The sequence below is a fragment of the Cupressus sempervirens genome, chromosome 11 (genome assembly GCF_028749045.1).
Source record: "Cupressus sempervirens isolate cs-2001-9-10 chromosome 11, ASM2874904v1, whole genome shotgun sequence".
In the NCBI taxonomy this organism is placed as follows: Eukaryota; Viridiplantae; Streptophyta; class Pinopsida; order Cupressales; family Cupressaceae; genus Cupressus; species Cupressus sempervirens.
The window spans coordinates 585,127,743-585,150,784 of record NC_143128.1 but is presented as its reverse complement, the minus strand read 5'-3'; the positions used below and the strand labels follow the sequence as shown (position 1 = coordinate 585,150,784).

At 35.0% G+C, this 23,042-nt stretch overlaps 1 protein-coding gene across 3 annotated transcripts in view; it reads right to left on the bottom strand.

Annotated features, from left to right (window-relative positions):
* The window catches only part of LOC149531008 (DUF3754 family protein, putative (DUF3754)), a 272,285-nt gene extending 270,766 nt beyond the window's left edge, over positions 1–1,519 (bottom strand). For 2 of the 3 annotated variants that reach the window (XM_089809609.1, XM_089809610.1), the window contains exon 1: positions 887–1,442. In XM_089809609.1, coding sequence (XP_089665735.1) covers positions 887–1,290 — 404 coding nt within the window. In that variant the 5' untranslated portion in view covers positions 1,291–1,442. Of the gene's footprint in view, positions 1–886 lie in introns of all 3 variants that reach the window. The other variant, XM_089809608.1, reaches the window with a different exon arrangement.
* Positions 1,520–23,042: the final 21,523 nt, after the last annotated feature.

Here is a 23,042-nt window from a genome sequence, read left to right as displayed (position 1 = left end):
GTTTGAATTTGGCTCGAGTTCACTCGCATGGGATGACACTAGAAGAGTCCTAATGTGGCAGTAGGTAGACCAGATATTGCAGACTAGGAGCCACGAATTAGTCAACCAAATTCAAAAGAGAGGATATCAATGAAAGTTGAAAATAGCGCATATAAAGGATAAATAAAAGACTTGGAAACAACGGCAAGCCAATCCTTACCTTGCAGGTTTAATGAGTGACTCATACATTATCAGCACACGAAAAACAATATGGAATCAAGTGATAGAGCTGATAACCAATTAGAGAGGGAAAACACTCTACCTAGTTTTTGAAATAACGGCGCATAAAAAACAAAACCGAATAATGATGGAGCTGATGTCGAATTGGATAGGAAAAAAATTCTGCTTTGTGTTTGACATAAAAGGAATTGAAAAAGAAAACTGAATTAAGTAACGGAGCCGATTTCCAAATGCAAGGTACGCAAATTACGCTACAGAGCTTTGCCATTCACAGAGTGTGTTGTTTCTCATACAATCAGGTGTAACCTCAAAGTTATCAGGAAATGGGTGCATGCCCCCTGAGGTAGATTTCTCCGCAGGCATGCTTTGAACTGAGGAGCATTCCGCAAAGCATAGAAACGCAATATTGTGTCAAATGCGAGGAGCTTAACAAGTAATTATAAACATATTGGAACAATGGTTTCTATCTTTAGCTTGCAAAGTGGCCTAATATGAACATTACAAAATGAATCAAGAACTGTTTAGCTTTTATCAGCAGTTGATCGCAGGGTCCGTATCATATCAAAGAGTCCTCGGTAGCTCTCACAAATTAAACCCCAAGATTTTAAAACCTTGAATCCTCGTGGCATATTTCCTATTAGAGGAAGGTTTTGAGAATTATGCTTACGAAGTTATAGTCAAAAAATCCTGCCCATCCTTCTCGTTGTCGAAAAGTGAAAGAAGAGCATTAAGAAGGTCTGTTTTAGGAGTGGGTATGTATCGCTGTCTTGGCACCGGAATTTTTGAAATGATTTCTTCCTCTTCATCTTGGCTAAATTGCTCTTTGATAGGTATCTGCGCGCCATTTTGATCTTCAGTGGGTTCTTCCAATTGTAAAGACCGGCTGCTTCCTTCTTTTATCTCCACCTCCAAATTTGTAATTGCTTTGCATAAAATTCTAACATTGAAACTCGGTCTGAAGAAACGAATGCCACCATTATTAGAATTGTGTAAAGCATTCTTGTGATTTTGTTTCTTCACAGAGCCAAGTGATAGAACACTTGAACTGTTTCTCTGGTGAAAGGCCTTCATGAAATCACTAGTGAAGAATGATGAGGAACAAATTGATTCATCAATAAACTTACGAACACAGTGAATTTAGTATACATGTTAAGCGCAGGTCAAATCGTAGAATGGTGTGTGGCTCTTGTGATTTTGCGATTGATAACGGATACAGAGTTTAGGAGCTCCCTAAGTCAGGTAGGAGCTAAATAACCAACAATTTGAATTAGCGGTGGCCTAAAATGCCATGGTTATTTGTGAAAATATCGGCATCGCGTGGTTTTCTCTTTGTTATGGAGATATGATATGATATGATAGATTTTAATGACGTCCACGAGACTAAAGTAGTCTATGGGACCCATGCAATCGCCTCCGAGAAATTGGGAAAGTGAGATATTCTACAAATGAAATTGGGAAAGTGAGATATTGTACAAGAGAAATTGGGAAAGTGAGATATTCTACAAGAGAAATTGGGGAAGTGAGATATGAGGAAAAAACTATATTTATATAAATGAATTAACCTCACTTGTGATCGACTCTAAAAAGCGTACATAGGAGCCAACATTTTTTAGAAGGCTAAAATTTGTATTGCTCAGCTAAGAACCAACTCTCACCAACTCCATTGTGAGACCGAGCGTTGGAAGAGGCCAAAGAAGGCTTGGGAAGAGAGAATTTGCATATTTGCAATTCTAGGAAAGTGGAAACTGAACAACACTTTATTTTAGAATGTGCAGCCTACAAGGATAGCAAAGATAAATTTGTGGATACTATATGTGACAGTTCTTGGCATAACCTATTCAACGAAGAGTACATTGAGCAATTGGGTGGATTCATCATCATTCTACACAAGAAGCGAAGAGTGCTACTTAAGTCTGCTTGAGTTGTCTTGCTGTCCCATAGGCTATTTTTAGCTTCGTGGACATTAAAATTTTATCTATCTATCTATCTAGGTGAATTAAATAAATGAAAATTAATTAGGAAGAAGAAGAATTGGCCTCGTATGTGTAATTAGGCAAGAGTCTACAACACAATGGTAAATTGTGAGCCTTCTAGGTGGGGAGGTCTTGGATTCTAATCTAATCAAGCTTAATTATTAATAATAAATAATTATAAAGACCAATAATAATAATTAATCTCCAATTCGAGCGATCAAAAAAAAGAATTGACCTCATATAATTATATCTAATGTAAGAAATTAATTTAATTGATAGGCTATCTATGGGAAATTAATTTTTTGACAGAAAAGTTGTTAGTTGGTCGAAAAAGTTGTCAGGAAAAATTGTAAATCATTCCCGTTAATTATTTACGTGCCATTTTTTATCTCACTCCACTTTTATGATATTTATTAATTGTTACCTCCCCTTTTAACTATTATTTTTTTCTATTTATTAAAAAAAATTACTTGTTAGCTCATGTTGTGATCTCTATTTATTTAACTTTTAATTTTTAAAATTGATTTAGATTTTAGTTTTTAAATTTTTTTAATTAATTTTATATTAGTTTAGTATTTTCATTTTTGAGCTTCTATAATTTATTTAGTTAATAGAATATTTGTTATAACTTGCTATTTTTTTATATTTCTCTTATTAGTTTTTCATAATAGATTTTTTGATGTCGTTTTTTTAAATGATTACTTTTTTCATATTTAATAAATTGAATTTAAATAAATAATATATATTAATCTATTTAAAATATTTTAGTAAATATTATGTTATTTAAATTGAAAATTATTAATAATCTAATTTGTTTACATAAGATTATATTTTAAATCACCTCTTTTAACTTTTTTTTTATTTTCCTATTTATTTAAAAAATAATTACTTGTGATCTTCATATTAGCTCATATTGTGATCTCTATTTATTTAACTTTTGATTTTTAAAATTGATTTAAGTTTTAGTTTTTAAATTATTTTAATTTATTTATTTTTATATTAGTTTAGTTTTTCATTAAATATTGTTTTTAAGTTTCTATAATTTATTTAGTCAATAAAATATTTGTTTTTGAAATTAAAAGTGACCAAAAATAAGGGGGTCAGCCCATATACAATCGAAAAGCTGGTAACCAGCACATTACTAGCCAGAAGCACTAGCAGACAAAAAAAAACTAAGCAAGATTTCAAAAGTGTGCAGAAACAACCATAGACTAGCAGCTAAGCTAACACCATAAAGGAAATAAACTAACTATGAAAGTTCCACAAAAACCAAAATGGCAACCAGGCCAACCCAAGTCGTAATCACAACTAAAAATCAGCAAAACCAACACTGCCAGTAAGGCATTAAGAGTCTTGGATCCAAAGAACTCAATAATTGATAAAAACATTAAAAAAACTTAGTCTTCATTTTTCCCCTTCCCCTTTGCGTGTAGTAGGATCTGGGCCCAATCATCGGCAAGGAACTTGAAGAGCAACTTATGGTCCTCCATATCCAAGCCTGCGTCCTCCTTTTCCTGTGCTAGCAATTGAAGGGTAGTGGCAACAGCATGGGTAACTTTAAGGCCGAATTTGGAGAAGGTAAAGAACCCCTCCTCCAAAGCTTTAACCCCTTCTTCCAAGTACATGTATCACTCCTCCATCACCTCGGTCCCATCCTTAGGCCCTGCTTCACCCTTTGCAGCATCCTCCTTCATTTTCTGCACGTGTAATTTATCCTGCAAAACTCGTGGGTTAGAGGAAACCTTCGAATTATCCTTAACAAGGGATGAAATGGTTATGGGCGAATTATCCCTCTTGTTATTCTCCTCACAAAAGGTAATGGGTTTGAGGCAGAAGCTGGCAGACACATGGGTGGTCTCAATTTTCACCGCTTTTCCAGCAGATGCCTGGGTCTAAGTATCATCCACCGAATTATCCCTAGAGTTAAAAAATTTCTACCCCTCCTCATTACCATCATCCTTCTTTGATTTGGAAATATCTTCCTCCTCCCTTTTATCACTATTATTTCCAGATCTATCTTCATCAACCTCCTCAACTGAGTATCTAATGGACTTTTGTTTGCTCCTAGCCTGGGTCTGAGCAAGCTTGCCAAATCTTCTCCTAGCTTTACCCCCAGTTTCCTCCCCCAAATCCTCTCCAACAACCTCCACCAATTTTTCAATTTTTATCTTCTTATTTCCCTTTCGTTCCATGACTATATCAGGTTTTTTCTTTTTCTTATTTTCCTTACTAGGGGATGGCATGGGGGTATGAATTTTCGTCCCCATACTTGAGCTCAGGGGGGAAGTCTGACCATGGCATGGGTTTTCCACAACCACCTCTCTAGGGGGGCACAAGGTAAGGTGAAACCGATAAAGGCAGAAGATTAAGCCTTGATGAATTATGGTGAAATTTAAACCTTTACTCCTTTTTTCCCTAACATTAGTAACCATGTCCTCAAGAGAATGCAGCAGAAAAAAAGGAATAGAAATGAAATCCCTATTTCTAAAATGGTTCAATAGAGGAAAATGGTAGTAATAGCATACACCAAACCTGCCCTCCAGTGTCAAATACCTCATAAGGACCAGGCACACATCATCCTAGGGGACAAGTAACTTGTCTCTTTTGAACCCTCCTTTGTAACGAATCAGCTCCTCATCCTCCACGAAGAAGCTATTCATGCTAGCCTGGTCAATAATTTTGGTAACCTTTCTCCATTTTTTTCTCTTCATGGAGAGGTTAGTCGCCATGGCGATAACTTCCTCAGTGACTTGGAAAGTGATACCATTGATGGTAACCTTCCTATCACTCCAACTATTCACAAACTAGAGCATGCAATTCTCATCGTACCCAGCCATCAACTGCATGTAGGGTAAAAAACCCCTTCCTTCAGTAAGAACCAGGTAGCCATTATGTCCTTAAAATTCTAAAATTTTGTTGGTTCCAGCCGATTCAGGTCCCCCCCCCCGTATCAATTCCTCCAATTTTTGACACCCCTTCTTTAGTAATACGCATCTGAACCTTTTCAGCTTCAATCTTTCTGCAACTACTCTCTACCTTAAGCCTTTTGAAAAGATGTAAATAAAATGTGCAAACCCATGCTTGATGAGCTCCAAAATCCCATACAAAGTTATTATGGGATTCGTGAATGTGTAAAATCATAATTTTCTCACCCCGACGAATTCTGACATCCTGATTAATAATATCTTTTGTAGTTCCCTTTGGAAAGTAATTTGAAACTTGCAACGGGTTACCATAATTACGAAATGACATTTCTCTTAATTCATAATCACTCCATTTTCCATTTGTACGGCCACGTCTACTCTTTATTTCCAAAATGCAATAGTTTAATTTAGCGACCAAAATCGCCATATTGCCAAATTTGGCCTTACTTTTAAAATTTGTAGACATCATCTTGAATTATTCCTACCTTTTTCATTGGATATCAACAACCTTATATCTTCATTGAGATCAGCTAAATTCTCCCAACATGTGATTGCCATAGCATTAAACCCCATGGCAGCTACTGCGTCTGCCACCTGATTGCCCTCCCAGTAGATGTGTTGCAGGTGGGCTATTTTCATTTCATTCAAGACTTGCTTGATATCCAAAATGATATTTTGAATCTTCCACCCCGATCTAGCCTCCCCCTTAACCAAGTCAATCACTAATTTAGAGTCCCCTTCTATTGTTAACTCCATAATTTGTCTTTCCCTAGAGAGTTGAAGACCCCCTAATAACGCCATGGCCTCTACCTCATTATTGCTACCATTCCCCACCTTTCCCACATATACCAACAGCACATCACCATTCTTGTCTCGCAGCACACCTCCAACTGCTCCAATTCCTCCTTTTGCAACAACATCAAAGTTTAGTTTATACTGTGTTACAGTGGGGGGTCTCCATCTTGTCTGTTGTCTCCTCATAGCTGAGTTATCAAAAAGGAAGAAATCCTCATGACAACCCCAATTTTTTGCCACAAGGCCTTCAAGTCTGTGTGGCTCCTCCTTTGGCATTTTACGTTTAGCCACTCTTAAATTCTCCTTTAACAATTTGTTTATTATTCCAAATACCACTTCCACTATCTTACTTTCCTCCCTAAAAATTCTATTATTTCTTTCTTTCCATACGTGCTAGCAAACATATGGTGGAATGATATTCCATTAAAAAACTAATCTTGGGTGATAAAAGGGACAATCCCAACTCTCCACAAACTATCCCAAGTTATCCTTCATAACCCAAACCACACCAAATCTTTCCCATACCTTAGTCCAGATCCCTAAAGAAAACTAGCATTCTAGGTCCATATCCCTAAAGCAAACTAGCATTCTAGGAAGAGGTGTGAAATACTTTCTTCCTTTTCCTTACAAAGACAGCAACAATTTGTTATATAGAATCCCCTTTTTTTAAAGTTATCTAATGTTAAAATTTTGCCATGCTGAACTGTCCACCAAAAGAAATTGATTTTAGGAATAAGGTTAGTAATCCATACATTACGCCATAGGATTGAGCAAGGGTCCTTACTAAACATGAAAGTATATGTTGATTTTATAACGAAATTACCATTTGGGGTTAAGTCTCGGGCCATAATATCCTCTTGAGGCAGAAAGGGGAGTCTCTATTCTTTTATCAATTCTTCCAGTTCCTTTAGGAGAACAATATCCTCGTGTGAGTAGTCCTCCTTATGAAGCTTCTTCCACCTCCTCCCCTGATCAATATAGTCCCCAACTTTCCCCCCTACATCCACTTTAAGAAGTTCCATTAGTCTACTAAATTTACTCAAGGCTAACGGTTTCCCATCCATCCACCTGTCTTCCCAAACTCTGATATTGAAGCCATTCAACACAATCCACCTCAATCCTTCTCTTAGTAAACCTCTATTCCTAACAATATTCTGCCAAATCTTTGAACCTCCTGGGAGGTCATTATTATATAGATTCCATCTAAAGGAGGTATTAGATAAATACTTAGCCTTCATGATATTTCCCCATCTATTGTTTCCCTTAGCTAGTCCCCAGCCAATTTTTGTGAGGAGAGATTTATTGAGATCCCTCAACCTTCTAACCCCTAACCCCCCCTTAAATTTTGGCTTACACACCACCTCCCAGTTGACTAGTCTCAATTTATTTTTCTCCTTTGTCCCTGACCACAAGAAATTCCTTTGTATTCTCTCAATTTTCTCCACCATGTTTTGGTTGATTTTGAAAATTGATAAGAAGTAGATAGGGATTCCCTAAAGAGCAGTAGTGAGCAGTTGTAATTTTCCAGCATTACTTAATATCTTCCCTTTCCAACCTACAAGCTTCATTTGAATTCTCTCCACTATCGTATTCCAAAATTCATTAGTTACTTCCTTAGTAGTAAGGGGTAGACCAAGATAAGTGTCTGGGAGGCAAGCGGATTGGCAATCCAAGATTTTTCTAATCCTTCTTTGAAGTGAGGCTTCAGTATTAAAGAAATAAATCTTACTCTTATAGTAATTCACATGTTGCCTTGAGCTTTCTTCATAATTACGTAAAATCATCTTCCAAGCTTCTGCCTCCATAAGTGAAGATTCCCCAAATAGGAAGGTGTCATCCACAAACTATTGTGTAACTATACTTTCAGCATTAGTAGCTGGTTTAACACCTTTAACATAGCCCGTATTAACTAACTTATAAAAAGATCTTCCTAAAACTTCAGTTATCATAATAAAAAGATAAGGAGAAAGTGGGTCACCCTGTCTTAAACCTTTCTCTGTAGTCAAGTTACCCTAGGGGGAACCATTTAGCAGGACAAAATACTGCACTAAGCTGACCATCGTCATGATCAGGTTTATAATCCTATTGCTAAATCCTATTCTTTCCAACACATCATGAAGAAAGTCCCAGTTGACCTTATCATAAGCTTTGGATATGTCCAACTTAAATGCCATCTCTGGTTGCCTATTCTTTTCCATACAATGGATAACCTCATGAGTGGTTATGGTTGCATCCAATATCTGTCTTCCTGGCACAAATCCCTTATGAGGACTACCAATAATTCTTTCCAAGAAAGGCTTTATTTTGTTCACTAGTACCTTGGCAAAGATCTTATAAATAGTATTACATAAACTTATATGTCTAAAGTCAAGCAAGGTTAGAGGATTTGAATTTTTAGGAACTAAGGCAATAAAGGTCATATTTATTCTCCTTAGAAGCTTACCTGTTCTGAAAAGATCCCTAGTGGCCCAGATCAACTTTGATTTAACCACCTCCCAGAAATGTTGGAAAAATGCTGAAGGGAATCCATCTATTCCTGAGGCCTTGAAGGCTTTCATAGAAAACACAACACTTTTCACATCCTCTTCAGTGAAATTACGAAGGATCAAATTATTTTCGTCTTCATCAAGAATCCTTGGAATTGAATTAATCAGACTTCTCTTGATTACCGGGTTCCCAACAAAGTTGTCTTTAATAAACGCTTTACCTAAGTGTTCTACCACATGTTTACCCATCTCCTCCTGCTCTTTGAAAACCCTCCCCCCTTCATCATTCAGCCTTGAGATAGTGTTTCTTCCTTTGTGGTTGGATGCTGACCTGTGAAAAAAAAGTAGTGTTTTTATCCCCTTCCTTAAGCCATTGGATTCTAGATCTTTGTTTTCAGAAGATTTCCTCCCTCTGAAGTATCTCCTTCCACTTCATTCTATACTCCCCTTCTTCCTAAATATTTTCTTCTGAGTTATTCCCTTCAGCAATGACACCTTGGAGTTTTTTGAGCTTTTCCTCCACTTCACCTTTAATTTTAAATAAGTCACCAAATGAACTTTTAGCCCAGACTCTGACATTCCTTCTAATGTTATCAAGTTTTTGAGTAAGTCTATACATTGCAGTACCATCTATCCTTATGTTCCACCAATCTTGGATTCTCTCTCTGAATTTCGGGTGAGACTCCCACATTATTTCATATCTAAAAGTTTTTTGTCCCCCCTTAAAACCATCCTCCCAATTGAATAAAATAGGGGAGTGGTCTGAAACCATTCTGGTTAGATTCTCAAGATAGGAGTTACCCATTATGCTCCAGTTCCCTGACACTAATAGTCTGTCCAGATTAACCTGGATAAGATCCTCTCCTTTCCTGTTATTAGTCCAAGTATATGGGTTTCCTTGCAACTCCACATCCATCAATTCCAACTTCCTCATGAATTCATTGAGGTCTTGCAAGCTCTCCAAACATTCTTTGTTACCACCCAACTTTTCTGAATGGTAAAGGGGGGTATTGAAATCACCCATACACATTCATTGCTCTTCTTTCATAGTTTCAGTAATCCTTTCCATTTTATCATACGTTTCCTTCCTCCCAATTCTGCTATTAGAGGCATAAATATTGATCAACCTCCAACATTGACTATTAGATTGGAAATTAGTAACAATGAAATGTTTTTCCTTCCAAACCGCAAAACCCTTCATGGAGTTTAGGTTCCACATAGTGGCAATACCCCTCGAGGTTCTATCAACATCCATATGTAAATACCCAGCCCCCGACCAAATATAACTAGCTATTTTATCAAAACTAGCACAAGACATTTTTGTCTCTTGTATTAAAACACAGTCAATTTTTTCCTGAGAAATAATTTGTTTGAGAGCATATTGCTTCTAGGGATTATTTAACCCCTTCAAATTCTAGGAAAGGAATTTCATTTCTTACCTTTAGTAACTGTCTCCAGTGTAAGTTGCTTACCACTGGCCACATCCCTAGCTATTTGCTTTGTCCTAGTTACTCTACTCGATGGTCTTCCAGTTGTCCTTGAGGCACCTATATCTAGTTTTCTTCCCTCCCTCCTCTACTTCTTTTGCACTTCCCATTCTCCATTATCCTCATCCTGTGGCGAAGAAGGGCTAAACTCCTTTTCCACCTTATCAATACTTTCCAATACTTTCGCAACTATCTCTGCTTGAGAAGCTTTAACCATCCTCAAAGGGGTACAAACCATCTCCCTATTATCACAACCATTAGAAGGATTTACCAGCTGGAAATCCCCTTTCAGTGTTGTTGAGGAACCTAGGAGAAAGTGGGATACCACAATTTTCTTGGAAGGAGTTTCCAGCTGGCTTTTCACTTTTTGTAATGTTGAGGAACCCAGGAGAGAGTGGGATACCTCAATTTCCCCTTCTTCCAATAACGCCGCCTCTGAAGGCCTCTCCTTAGGTGAGCACAGTAGGTCCTCTAAATCCCTTTTGAAAGGGTATTTCATCTGAATCCTTCTTGTTCTCCAAAACAACCCTCTCTCCAAGAACCAAACAATTTCCCTGAGTGGGGAGCACCTTGGGAGTAGCCTTAGAAGGGGTCTTCACTGCCTTCTCAAACACCTCTAAAGGTTCCCCCAAGGTTTCAATAACAATCCCTGGTGAGCCCTCCTTCTATTTATCTTTCTGCAATTTAGCTTTGCAATCCACTATAAGGTGACCAAATTGCCCACATCTTTGGCAGAACAAGCCTGCATTCTCATACTCTATGGGCTGAACTCTCTCACCCCATTTAGTCCTCAACATGATAATAGTAGATAGAATTCTATTCAAAGCTACATTCACACAGAATCTTGCATAAACCAGTTGCATTTTTTGCATGGTCACTTTATCAACTGTGATAAAATGACCAAAAGAATTCCCAACCCACCTTAAGATCTTTTCATCCCAAAATTCCAGGGGGAGTCTCGGTAATCTTACCCAGACTAGGGAAAGTTTGTTTAGCTCCAAGCTAGCATCAAAGCCCATATGCCATTTGGTAAGAGCTAGACAGTGCTTCCCAAAATACCAAGTACTAGAGAGAGCAGCATTGAAATCCTCTTCCGTGGTAAATTTGAAATAGAATAGACCACTAGGCATAGCAAAAACACTTACGCTGCCTTTGACCTTCCACTTATGATTCACCTATTTCTGTACCATCTCAATAGTTGGACAGAAAGCAACAAATCTGCCAACAACACAAAGTTTGAGGCCAAAACTCACATTGTCCATAATACTATCAGGAAGGGCAATCATTGGACCTTCTTGACCACGAGTAATCATGGGATTCTCTGAATTGAGACTAACCATCCGGGATCCCACAAGCGCATTCTTCCACCCTGGAAAAGAACCATCTTCTGACTTTTGGCCACCCCCCAGTGAACAACTAGTAGACCTTCCACCCCCCAAAGTGGTATTTTCAGACCATCAACACCAATAGACCCACAGACATTTATCAGGTCAACCAAGTCCCTGCACACCGCAAGCATGAGTTGTAGGTTTGGGCATGGTGGCAAATCCGAAGGCTTAGGGCCTGCCATCATTAAAAATTCAAAATGTAAAAAGGCGGCAAGATTGCAGACAGGGTGCAGACTCTCCTTCGCTACCAATAATAATAATAAAATATTTGTTAGAGACGTTATTTTCTCATATTATGTTTCTGTAATTTTCATATTAATTTTTTATTATAGATTTTTTGATGGGATTTTTTTAAATGATTATTTTTTCCATATTTCATCAATTGAATTTAAATAAATAATATTTATTAATCTATTTAAAAGATTTTAGTAAATATTATGTTATTTAAATTTAACATTATTAATAATCTAATTTGTTCTGTATTTTTAAAAATATATATTTTATTGATTACCTATCGGCTTATCATTGCAAGCACAACAGCATGCAAATGCTAGTGTTAAATAAGTTTATGGATAAAAAAATATATCTTTTTGTTTACAAGATTTTTTTAAATCAGTAAACGGTCGAAATCTTTTATATTATCTTATAACAAAAATATAACTACATGTTTCTTCATTTAAACGAACACTGGTAGGAAAGAACGGAGAAGAAAACATCCAGTCTTGTCTGGGACCTTAGTCCTTTTATGGATTACATATATAAAAGGGGCATTCTCAAGTTTTAGAGTTTGATTATCATATTATGAAATTTTTATTCTAAATTTCTCTTATTACTGAGTTTAATAACTAATTTTTGATACAATTGGAACTTTGGAAGAGAATTCTTCCAATTTTTCTTTTGTAGGTCTATTTTTTTAAAAGATCTCGGCCAAAACCTCCTCTTTAATTACTTTTAAAATTTGTACTCTATTGATGAAGTATTTATTATTGATTCTCTTCAATCACAAACCATTTCAAACTTCTTCTTTTTTAAGTTAGTACTATCTATCAATTCATATTATGATTTTGATTAGGAAAATTGGAAAATAAATTTAATACTTGACTATTTTGAAACTTAATACTTAAGAGTTTATCCCATTTAATTTAAGTTAAAATTTCTTTAAGCTTAGTTCTATCTTTTATCTTCCTGATTATTAAAGGGTTGATTTGATTATGATAAATAATTTTCCTTATATTAGTTTTAAATTTCTTACTTTAGTATGTGGTTACATTTTTTATTCTTTACCAATTATATTCTGGATACCTTCCATTGAATTCGAAAAGAAAGAATTTAATAGTTTCTACTTCAGCATTGGTGGCAACATGTTCATATCTTCTCTTTGTTTTCAAAGTATATATTATTTTTCCTACTCATTTCTGATATTTAAAGTTTATTTTAATGCATAATTATTTAACTTTTAGTTTTATTTATTTAATAATTATTCCATCACCACCCACCCTGATTACCTAATGAAAGCTGACTAGACTGTGAAACTAGAGGAAATCATCCTACTACTAAATTGCAGAAACACCTTTCCAATCAAATGTTAATTGATCAAACTCTAGAATTTTTTGGGCTTCCAGTTACGAGATGGGATATAACTGTAAGGAAATAGATTCCTATAAGGTCAATATAACTATAATAACTAGTATATGTACTAAAATGTACAATAATTACATGGATAGATAGATATATAAATTTAACAAAAAATAATAATAATTTTAGTATGTCAAAAGTAATACAAATCAACAACATATTTGCCATCATAAATGAACTTGTAGATCCTTCAAAGCACATATAACTTGTGTATAAGCTAGAATGAGTAGATTTGGTTTTGATGATTAATTTCTCTTATCTTTTATAGAATTTAGAATTATGTTTGAAAATTGAATCAAAAATAGTTTTAAGATTACAATCAAAGTCAAGTTCTATATATATAAGTTACTTGAAGAATAGCAATTCAATTAATAAAATTGATAATTACTCATTTTTTCATTCTAAAGTTCAATGTTTGGGTTCACCAATTCTTATTCTTTGTTTCACGATACTTTAAGTACGTAATATTTCATATATGATTGAATACAAAGATACTATTAAATGAGATGTATTTTTCAAATGCGATATAATAAATGGTAGTGGTTAAATAATATTTCTTTATTTATTTATTATTTAAAAAATTAATTTTAAAAATTAAACTATTTAGAATTTATGTTATTCACTATTTATTAAAAAATTTCATGTAAAAAAGATTTTAAAAAATTAAAAAGGTGAATGATATATTATTAGACTATATATTTTCATATAAATCATTTCTTTTTAGTAAGGAATGAAATTTCTAAATAGAACTCCAAAATAATGAAAAAGGTAAGGTTTTCTTCTTCTTCTTTTTATCGATAAATGGCGAAAGCCTTGATTATATTAATTACAATAAATAACATACAACATAGAATCTTCGTTCAAACGGGTACTGGTAGGAAAGAATAGAGAAGAAAACCTCTAGTCTAGCCCAGGACTGTGATCCTTTATTATTACAGCATAAAAGGGGCATACCCCAATTTCATTAATACAAACTGTTATTGTTACAATAAAGCTAATCGATCCAGCAAGTGCGTACAATGTGTTGCCTCTAACACTAAATTGAAACCTGTTGTCAGAGGAATCTTTAGGTATTGCTTTATGCTCCCATCCAATGCTAGATGCAAGAAATGCCCCTACTTTACTATCTTGACAAACATAATGATAAGATAAAATCTTGATTTAACTACCTAATAAGAGACGAAAAAAATACATATCCTGGGATGATCACTAACAACTCCTATTCTACTAAACTTATTAATTACTTCATCCATCCATAATTTAAGCAAACCATTACCCATGTGAAGTATTAAATAGCAACCATACTCTAATTGATGCATCCATAAAAAGCATCAGAAAATCATTAATAGTTAGAACCTTCTGCTATAGAAAAATAACCACCCTTGTTTGACTAAATCAACCCTCTAAAGCTTTCATTGAAATCAATACTCTCTTTAAAACCTATCTGATATACAGAGATGAACCTACATTATCTTCTAAAAATACTTAGGTTCCAATGCAACCAACCCATTCTACATCTCAATTCTACTCTTTAGCACATTATATTGATATATTCCTTCTAAGCTACCATCAAACATGTAAGGGTCAAGATGACCAAACAGGGCTTGCAGAGATATAGATTACACAGATGCCAAAATGATAAGATAAATATCATACCCAAAATACTTATCCCTTTGATTTAAGATTTGTAATTAAGTTCAAGAAAGATCCACACACAAATAAACCAGAGAAGGAAAGTGTCGTCTAAACCACCCAGAGCAGTTAACATTGCAAAACTCTGCTTAATGCAGAAAATAACCTACCCATTGTTACCAATGCTTTCTAAGATCTCAGAAATTGATAACAAAATTACTAAATTAAGGAACACAATGTTATTTCTTAATAATCATTTATACTCCATTTAGATAACGATAACTAATCAACAAAACAATGCTCAAAAATAAGCTGGGATCTGTTGGTGATCAGGCTAATCATAAGAAAGGGCTAAAAATGCCATGAATCAAAGAATCCATATCAAAATAGTAACTACTATCCAATCTTGTTAACATATATATAGAGAGTGCAAGATACATATGAGTCCAGACATTGTATTAAAAAACAAGAATAGATATAACCCTCCTATGTAAACATCAGAAAAGGAACAACAAGGACTTTTCACCATAACCAAAATCCCAATTATGGAGTATCAGATGCAATGCTTAAACTAATAGTAATATAATGAGTATGTATCAAAAGGAGTATCATAACCTATAACGAGTATGTATCAAAATATTAGAGCTAGGAAAACCATACCACTTTACCCAATGAGGAAACATAAAACCATGACCCTTACAACATAGAACAGAAAACATCATTACTCGACAAAATTGGAAATGTTTATCAATACACCCAACACATCTTACTTCTTTCAGAACACCATAATGACTTCTGCAATGTCATTAGGGGTCTTTGACTGAAAGTGGGGGAAGGAATTTGAAGGAGAATCTTTCTCTACTGGACTTCTCAATATTGGGTGTGCAGAAGTTCAATGCGTCCAGGTTACCAAATCCAACCCCAGGATGGACATAAGCATTAAATTGACCAAGATAGTTACTAAGCCATTCATAACCATTATCCACCCTAATCTTTCTCCATCTAAGGAGGAACTAAAAACATGATTCTATTTTTTTCCATACCTTATTGAAGGCCACCATATCCCTAATTACAAATGCAGGCTGCCTCAGAATAATTGCCATGTCTAAGCTTCTTGGGGGGTGTTCCATGTATATCTCTAGCAAGGGCACTCTAAATTTCTCATCTAGGCTCATTATAGCTTCTACCACACCTTGACACCAAGTGGGATCGAAAATATTCAAATAGAGCCTTACCATGTCCCATTTACTTATCCTGGCTCTGGCCATACACCCAATAAAAATGCCTATGATGTCATTGTTCATTCTCCAAGTAAACTCATAATTGAAGTAGCCCTCTCCAATGGTCCTGCTGACTGCAATACGAGTCATTCCGTCAACTGGCCTAAGCACCCTATTCCACCTTTCAGGCTTTGTGTTTCCATGAAAGGCCATTGTTAGAACCTCTGAGGAATGGAAGATGCAAATAAATGTGTCCATGCCTATAAATCTGTGCAGAGTGAAAATGATAGGGGTAACACCCACTAAGGGGAGCATATAAACTCTGTGAACCCTCTAGAAATATCTGGACTCGATCCTTTTGTCTTGGTAACATGATGTCACCTGGACACTCTCATACTGCAGACATATCCCCAATTAGGATTAAGCAACAATGATTAGACGGAATGATTAAAAAGACTTAACTCATAAACAAAAAATGGATAAGGATTAACTAAAGCCCTACTCATACTGACTATTACTTTAAATCAGACTACTAAAAGAAATCCATGATTTTGGAATAAAAAGGTATAAACCGTTAGCCTAATTACTATATATCAAGAGACTTATAATAAAATTCTAAACTAGTCTTACCCTTATATTATAGCTTTCTTTAGATATGAACTATCCAGACTCCTATTCCTATAGACAATTAATGACTTATTAATGTTTCTCCTTATGTATAAGGGGAACTTAATATCATTACAGACTATACCTAGAACCATTCATATCCCATCTCTAAACACCAACAAATTTTCACCATCCGCTCCCTTATTTGCCAAAAGGTCTGCCTTCTGGTTACCTTCCTGAAAGATGTGACATATCCAAATTTCTACAAATTGGTCCAACAGCCCAAGGATCTCTTCTAATTTTGAATTAAGTACCCAGTTGGGAGTAGCTCCCTTCCTAATCGCATTTAAGACTATTTGAGAATCCCCTTCAATGATTATATTTGATAATCCCAACTTTTGGCATAGCTACAAACCTGCTTCCAAAGCTTCTAGCTCTGCCAAATTATTGGAGGTCAGGTTTATAGACATGGATTTTTTAGCAATCCATTTTCCTGAATCATCATTAATGATGCAACCAATACCTGTTGTCCCTAGGTTGCCTCTTAATGCCCTGTCAAAGTTAAGCTTTTCCCAGCCTTTTGTGGGGGTGACCATTTACACCTTTCCCTAGCCTCCTTGCTTTTCTTCAAATAAACAAGTGGAGGGTTGTTCAGATTTAGCCATTGCTTTCTAACATACCCATCTTGATTATTAAATGAGGCTTCTTCTTTCCCGGAGTTCCTAAGATGAGAGTTAATTGTTTCCATTATGCTAGCTTCTATTTTATTGATTAACTCTTCTGATCCCATCTCTTTTTCACAAAAGATTCTTCTATTTCATTCTTTCCAAATTTCCCACACAAGGATGGAAGGGTGGATATTCCACAATTTACTATAGATGCCATTGCTTGGAAGGCCAACCTTTAAGATGCTCAATAAATGATTTAGGCAATGGAGAAGACCATCCTAACATATATTTGAGGCAATCCCAACAAACTTGGGAATAAGCATAGTTGTACAAGATATGGTCAGCATCCTTGCTATTTTGCTTGCATAACACAGATCTCGACAGACCTTCGAAACCTAGTTTCTAAAATCAGTCTGTCATCAGAATCCTATTTTGATATGCCAGCCATAAGAAGAAACCTACTTACGGTAGGCAAGCAAGGTCCCAACATAGTTTAAGTGGGATCTCCACTATGTCCCACCTTTCTAAATTTATCAATGCTTTGTATCCATTATTCACACTATACTTGCCATCATTCGATGCTACCTAGATGAGCTTGTCATTCCTCTCCAACTGCTTCACTTTCCTATCTTGTATGATCACTTCATACACCTTTATTATATCTGAATCCTCTTCTATGTCCTCACTAACCTTATTACCCCAAAGATTGATTAATTTCCTTTTGATACCCCTGGGATCTTACTGTTGTCTATCAGGGGATGATCGTCCCAAGAATCCTCCCAAAATAGGGCCTCATCTCCCTTACCCACATCGCATGTTAGATATTTTCTTATAATGGGGTGACACTTAACCATAAAGTTCCAACTCTCCAACCCTTTGGGAAGGGTTTTCATTATGAAAATTGGTAGAGGGTCATCTACATTAAAGTACTTACTATACATGATCTTGGCCCATTTATGCTCTCTTTCCACAAAAAGGCACCACACTAATTTAGCCCCCAAAGCTTCATTTTGCCAATGTAAATTCTTAATAGCTAATCCTCCAAATTCCTTGGGTTTGCAAATGTTTTTCCATTTAATAAGAGCCAATTTTTTGGATTCCTCGTAGTTGTTCCATAGGAAATTTTGAAGCTTTTCCTCAAACTTATGGTGAAGGTACTTGTTCAATGGAAGGCACAAAAGTGGATAACCTGGGATAGCTGATAAAACTGACCTAATCTTGGCACTCTTTCCAGCTTTTGAAAGCCACTTATCTTTCTAGGTTCCAATCCTATCCTCCAATTTCTCCATAGTATTCTTCCATACTTTATTGGACTTCCTACCTTTCTCTAAATCGATGTTGAGGTATCTGCATGGGAATAATCCTTTTTTGTAACCCACTATCTGGTAGATCTTATTTTCCAAATTTGATTCTATATTAATAAAATAAATCTCAAATTTAAAATCATTCACTTTCTCACTAGATGCATCCATATATTGTTTAATAATGGATCTTAAAACAAGTGCCTCTTTGACTAAGCTTTATCCTAGCAGAATAGTATCATCTGCATATTGTTGGTGCATGATATTGGGAATATTCCTAGTGACGGTAATACCCTTAATCTCCTTATTATTATAAGCCCTAGCTAGGGATCTCCCAAAAGCTTCATCCATAATAATGTATAGAGACAGAGAAAGAGGGTCTCCTTGTTTAATACCTCTAGATGTTTCGAAAAATCCCCCGGGAGTTCCATTAATAAGAACTGAGATTTTTGTTGTAGAAATACATTTAAAAATGAGATTGATCCATTGGTGTGAAAAGCCAAAAGCTTCTAATGTTTTGCAAAGGAACCTCCAATCAACCATATCATATGCTTTTTGGATATCTAGCTTCATAAACATGCTTGACTCTTTATTTCTATAAGTTGAATGCATAATTTCTTGGATAATAAGAATGCCATCTAGAATAGATCTACCAAGTATGCCTATTTGTTCTTCAGATATAATTTTAGGAAGGATAAGTTTTAATCTGTTTGCTAATATCTTGGATAATATTTTATAGATAGTATTACATAACGTGATGGGTTGGAAGTCACTTGGGCCCTCTGGCTCTGCCTTTTTGGGGATCAAAGTAAGAAAAGAATAATTGATTTTGGAAAGCAAAGACCCACTATTTCTCAAAGCTTCAATGGCTTTCCATAAATCAAAGCCAATAATGTCCCAACATTTCTAATAGAAGAATGCCTGAAATCCATCTGGACCTCGTGATTTATCAGGATTCATTGAATACTTCCAGTTGGACTTCTACCAAAGTAACAAGTCTATTTAGTGCTTTATTATCTTCAACTGAGACTATTTTGTGGATCACTTTTAACAAATTTGTTTGAGCTTCTCTATTTGACCCTCAAAATTGTTTAATAGTTTTTGGAAATGATCCACCAAAATCTTCGATATTTCTTTTGGATTTTCCATTGGAATACCCAAATGATTTTTTATTCTAGAGATTTTACTCTTGGCTTTGTTATATAGGGTAGAGTTATGGAAGAATTTCATGTTCCAATCTCCCTCATCAAGCCACCTTTCTCGTGACTTTTGCCTCCAGAATATTTCTTCTTTAGATAATATATCCTCTTGTTTGGCAAGTAATTCTTTTTCTAGAAGATAGCTATCATTATTCATGTCTTTCTTAATTACTTCTTGATTTAATTTCTCTAGTCTTTCTTTGACATCCAAATTTTCTTTAAAAATATTGTTAAAATGTTCTTTGTTCCATCTAAGAATATTTTCCTTAACCAATTTCATTTTTGAAACAAAAATAAACATCCTTGAACCCTCAAAATTACTTTGCGACCACCATACTTTAATATTTTCTAAAAAACTTGGATCTAAAAACCACATTTTTTTGCATTTAAATGGGTTCCTAAAAGGTTTATATGGCTCTGAAAAGTTCAATCTTTACAGGGAAGTGATCAGAACCAGCGATTGGCAAAATTGAAGATTGGATATTCAAATTATTTTCATCCAGGTTTCCTTTAATGAAAAATCTATCTAATTTTTTCATTATATAAGCATGGTTTTTCCTTCTATTGTTCCAAGTAAAATTCCCATTATTAAGAGGGATATCAATCAGGTTATGACAATCATACCATTTTCAAAAATCTTTAGAAGCTTGAGACTTCCGTTGAGTTCCCCCTACTTTTTCATTTAGGTTAAGAATCGTATTGAAGTCTCCATCTATTAAGATCAAACTATCCTTATGATCATTCATAAAAATACTGATTTCTTCCCAAGTTTTTTTTTTCAAATTTCTTATAGGACCATAAACATTAACAAGAATAAATTTGAGATTGGATTTTAGGCTTTTGATTGTCCCGCTGATCCAGTTGTTGTTCACCTTTAAGATATCTAGAGATACTTTCCTGCGGTTCCATATGAATCCTAAACCCCCAAAAGCACCAACAGCTTCTTGCAAAGTGGTCCTCTAATTACCTAACTTTTTACCTAGTTTAATTCTATCTTATTAAGTTCCATTTCCTATAGTAAAATAATATCAGATTCAAATTGTTTTACATTCGGTTTTAGTAATCTTTTTCTGCTAACAGTGTTTAAACCCCTAGCTTTCCATGTTGTAAACTTCATGTTTCTTTGGGAAGGTGCTTCCCCTTCTCATTATTAAATATTTCATCAATCTTTTGTTGTTCTCTGTCCTAACCATCAGCTTCCCTAATTTCTTTGAGAGATTTTCTTCCTCTGTTAGCTTTTGCTTTCCTGCAATTCAGAGAGTTCACTCCTTCCTTATTCATTTGGATGCCTAGTTGTTCAATGTTTTTTTTGCACATCTAGAACAACCTCCAATTTGCTTTCATCTTTCTCTATATTATCTTCATTTTCCATCTCTTTTAAGATCTGCTTCGATAAATCTAGCTTATTGTTTGGAATTTTGTCTTCTAGACATGGAAATAACCAAGAATCATTTTCCTTTTTTATCTTTCTTTGCTCAGTGCATAATGTATTTGTCCTCATCAGTGACACTATCCTATCCTTATCATCTCTTTCAATATTCGTCAAATCCCTTCTTAGATCTTCACATGCGTAGTTTTCTCCTCGTAATTTTAGGATTCTCTAAATAAGATTTTCTCTTCGAACAGTTGAACTCCTATCTATATTTTCAAAACTAAAAACCTATATTAGTTCTTCAATTAAAAAATCTAGATTGTCTTCCTCGATCTTGGACAGGCTACCTCTTTCCAGATCTTCATCCCAAATCTAATCCCTATGCAAAAAATCATGGAACTCTTGTGTCAACTGCCTCTCTGCACTGTTCACATTATGACTTTTATTCTTTTGATTGCTGACCACAGGAGAAAGGAGGTCATTTTTTGTTGCTAGAATCTACCAAAATTTGGTTAACTTGATGGCTATCTCTTTTTGGGGAGTACCCTTTGTTTCCTCATTATCTTTAAATTGTTGTTGTGGTGCTCTGAGCTCCTCTTCTAAAATACCATCTTCCTCTTTTTCTACCATCTCCCTTACAAATAGAAGAGAATTTTCTAATTCTTCAATGTTGATGTACCTATTACTAATTGGTTTCTCAGAATGTTGTTTACCCATGTTCTCTGCTGGTTGTAGTTCTGCTGACTAGTTACTTGATCTTCTAAGATTCAAGATTTCCTTGTTACTAGGAGTTGCATATATCTATGTATTAATCTTTACATGGACTTTGTTATTATTATCCATTTCCACAACATTAGGATTCTTACTGCCACCTATCATTTTTCCCCAACTCCACTAACTGATATCTTGGAATTGCTTTTGTTGTTGGCTGATATACCATTTTCCTCCTATATATTCCTCTGATTATCTCTTATCTTATTTGCTTGAATGATTTTTGAAGTTTTCTCTTGGGCCAACTTTATATCAGATGTGATATTATCTCTCTCTCTCCTGATGGATGTACATTCCTACCCCTATCTTTCCTAGAAACCACCTCCATTTGAAATAGCTCTATTATTTATAGTGGATCCTCTGGAACATAAATAGGAGACTTTTTAGGGGATTTCAAATGTAGATCCTTTAGTTTCCTACATTTCATCATAGGGAATATACTATTGAGATCCAAAGTAGGTTGGAGAGATTTAAACATAATTTTTCTATCATCATCTAATCTCATGATTTCTGATATTTTGCCTTCATAATTATGAAATTCAAGATTATAGATGGCTCTATTCGTAATCACTTTCTTATGCATTTGATCAAACTTGTTAATCTTTCTTTTGACCAATAATTTAATATTGTTACATAGATGAAATGAAGAATTCGTACCAATCAATTCCCCAAAAGATGAGCCTAATTTCTTAATGATTTATTTTTGTAAAAGTTCAGGGGGGAGAGATTCTATGATAAACCATGACGGAATCATACAATCAAGAAACCCTTCCTGATAATCTGGAAACCATTCTATAAATTTAACTACGTAACGTTTAAAAAAATAATTAGAGACAAAAAGAAAGTCTTTTTTCATAAATTCATCATTGCAATGTATATACAATAATCTATCTAAAAAGTGAGAGATACTTACCTGGTCCTCACAAAATTCTTGTAACTAGATGGATAGGTTGAGTAACTCCCGCTTGGGGCCATTCCATAAGGCAAATATAACAAAACTTTGACAATCTATCCATCTATCTTCATGTTCTTGTTCATTAATGATGATGGTGTTGTCCACATGGCATTGAGAAGTTGATACTAGAGGAGACCTAACAATATGGAATGCCCTTGGGGAGTTTTTTTGCAATACCCTAGTGAGGGGGAACATAAGACCTATATGGAATGTCTGGGGACTAGATGCTCTACAGATCTAACCTACTAACATGTGTCTTAAGATGCAAGGGAGTACTTAGAGATACATCTGCTAAAAACCCTTTCTTCTTATAAAACATCTCATTCTAATTAGGTTGGGCATACTTAGTTAGATTGAAAAACCTAATTTGGTTATCTAAACTAATTATAGAAAAAATAACATGATGGGATC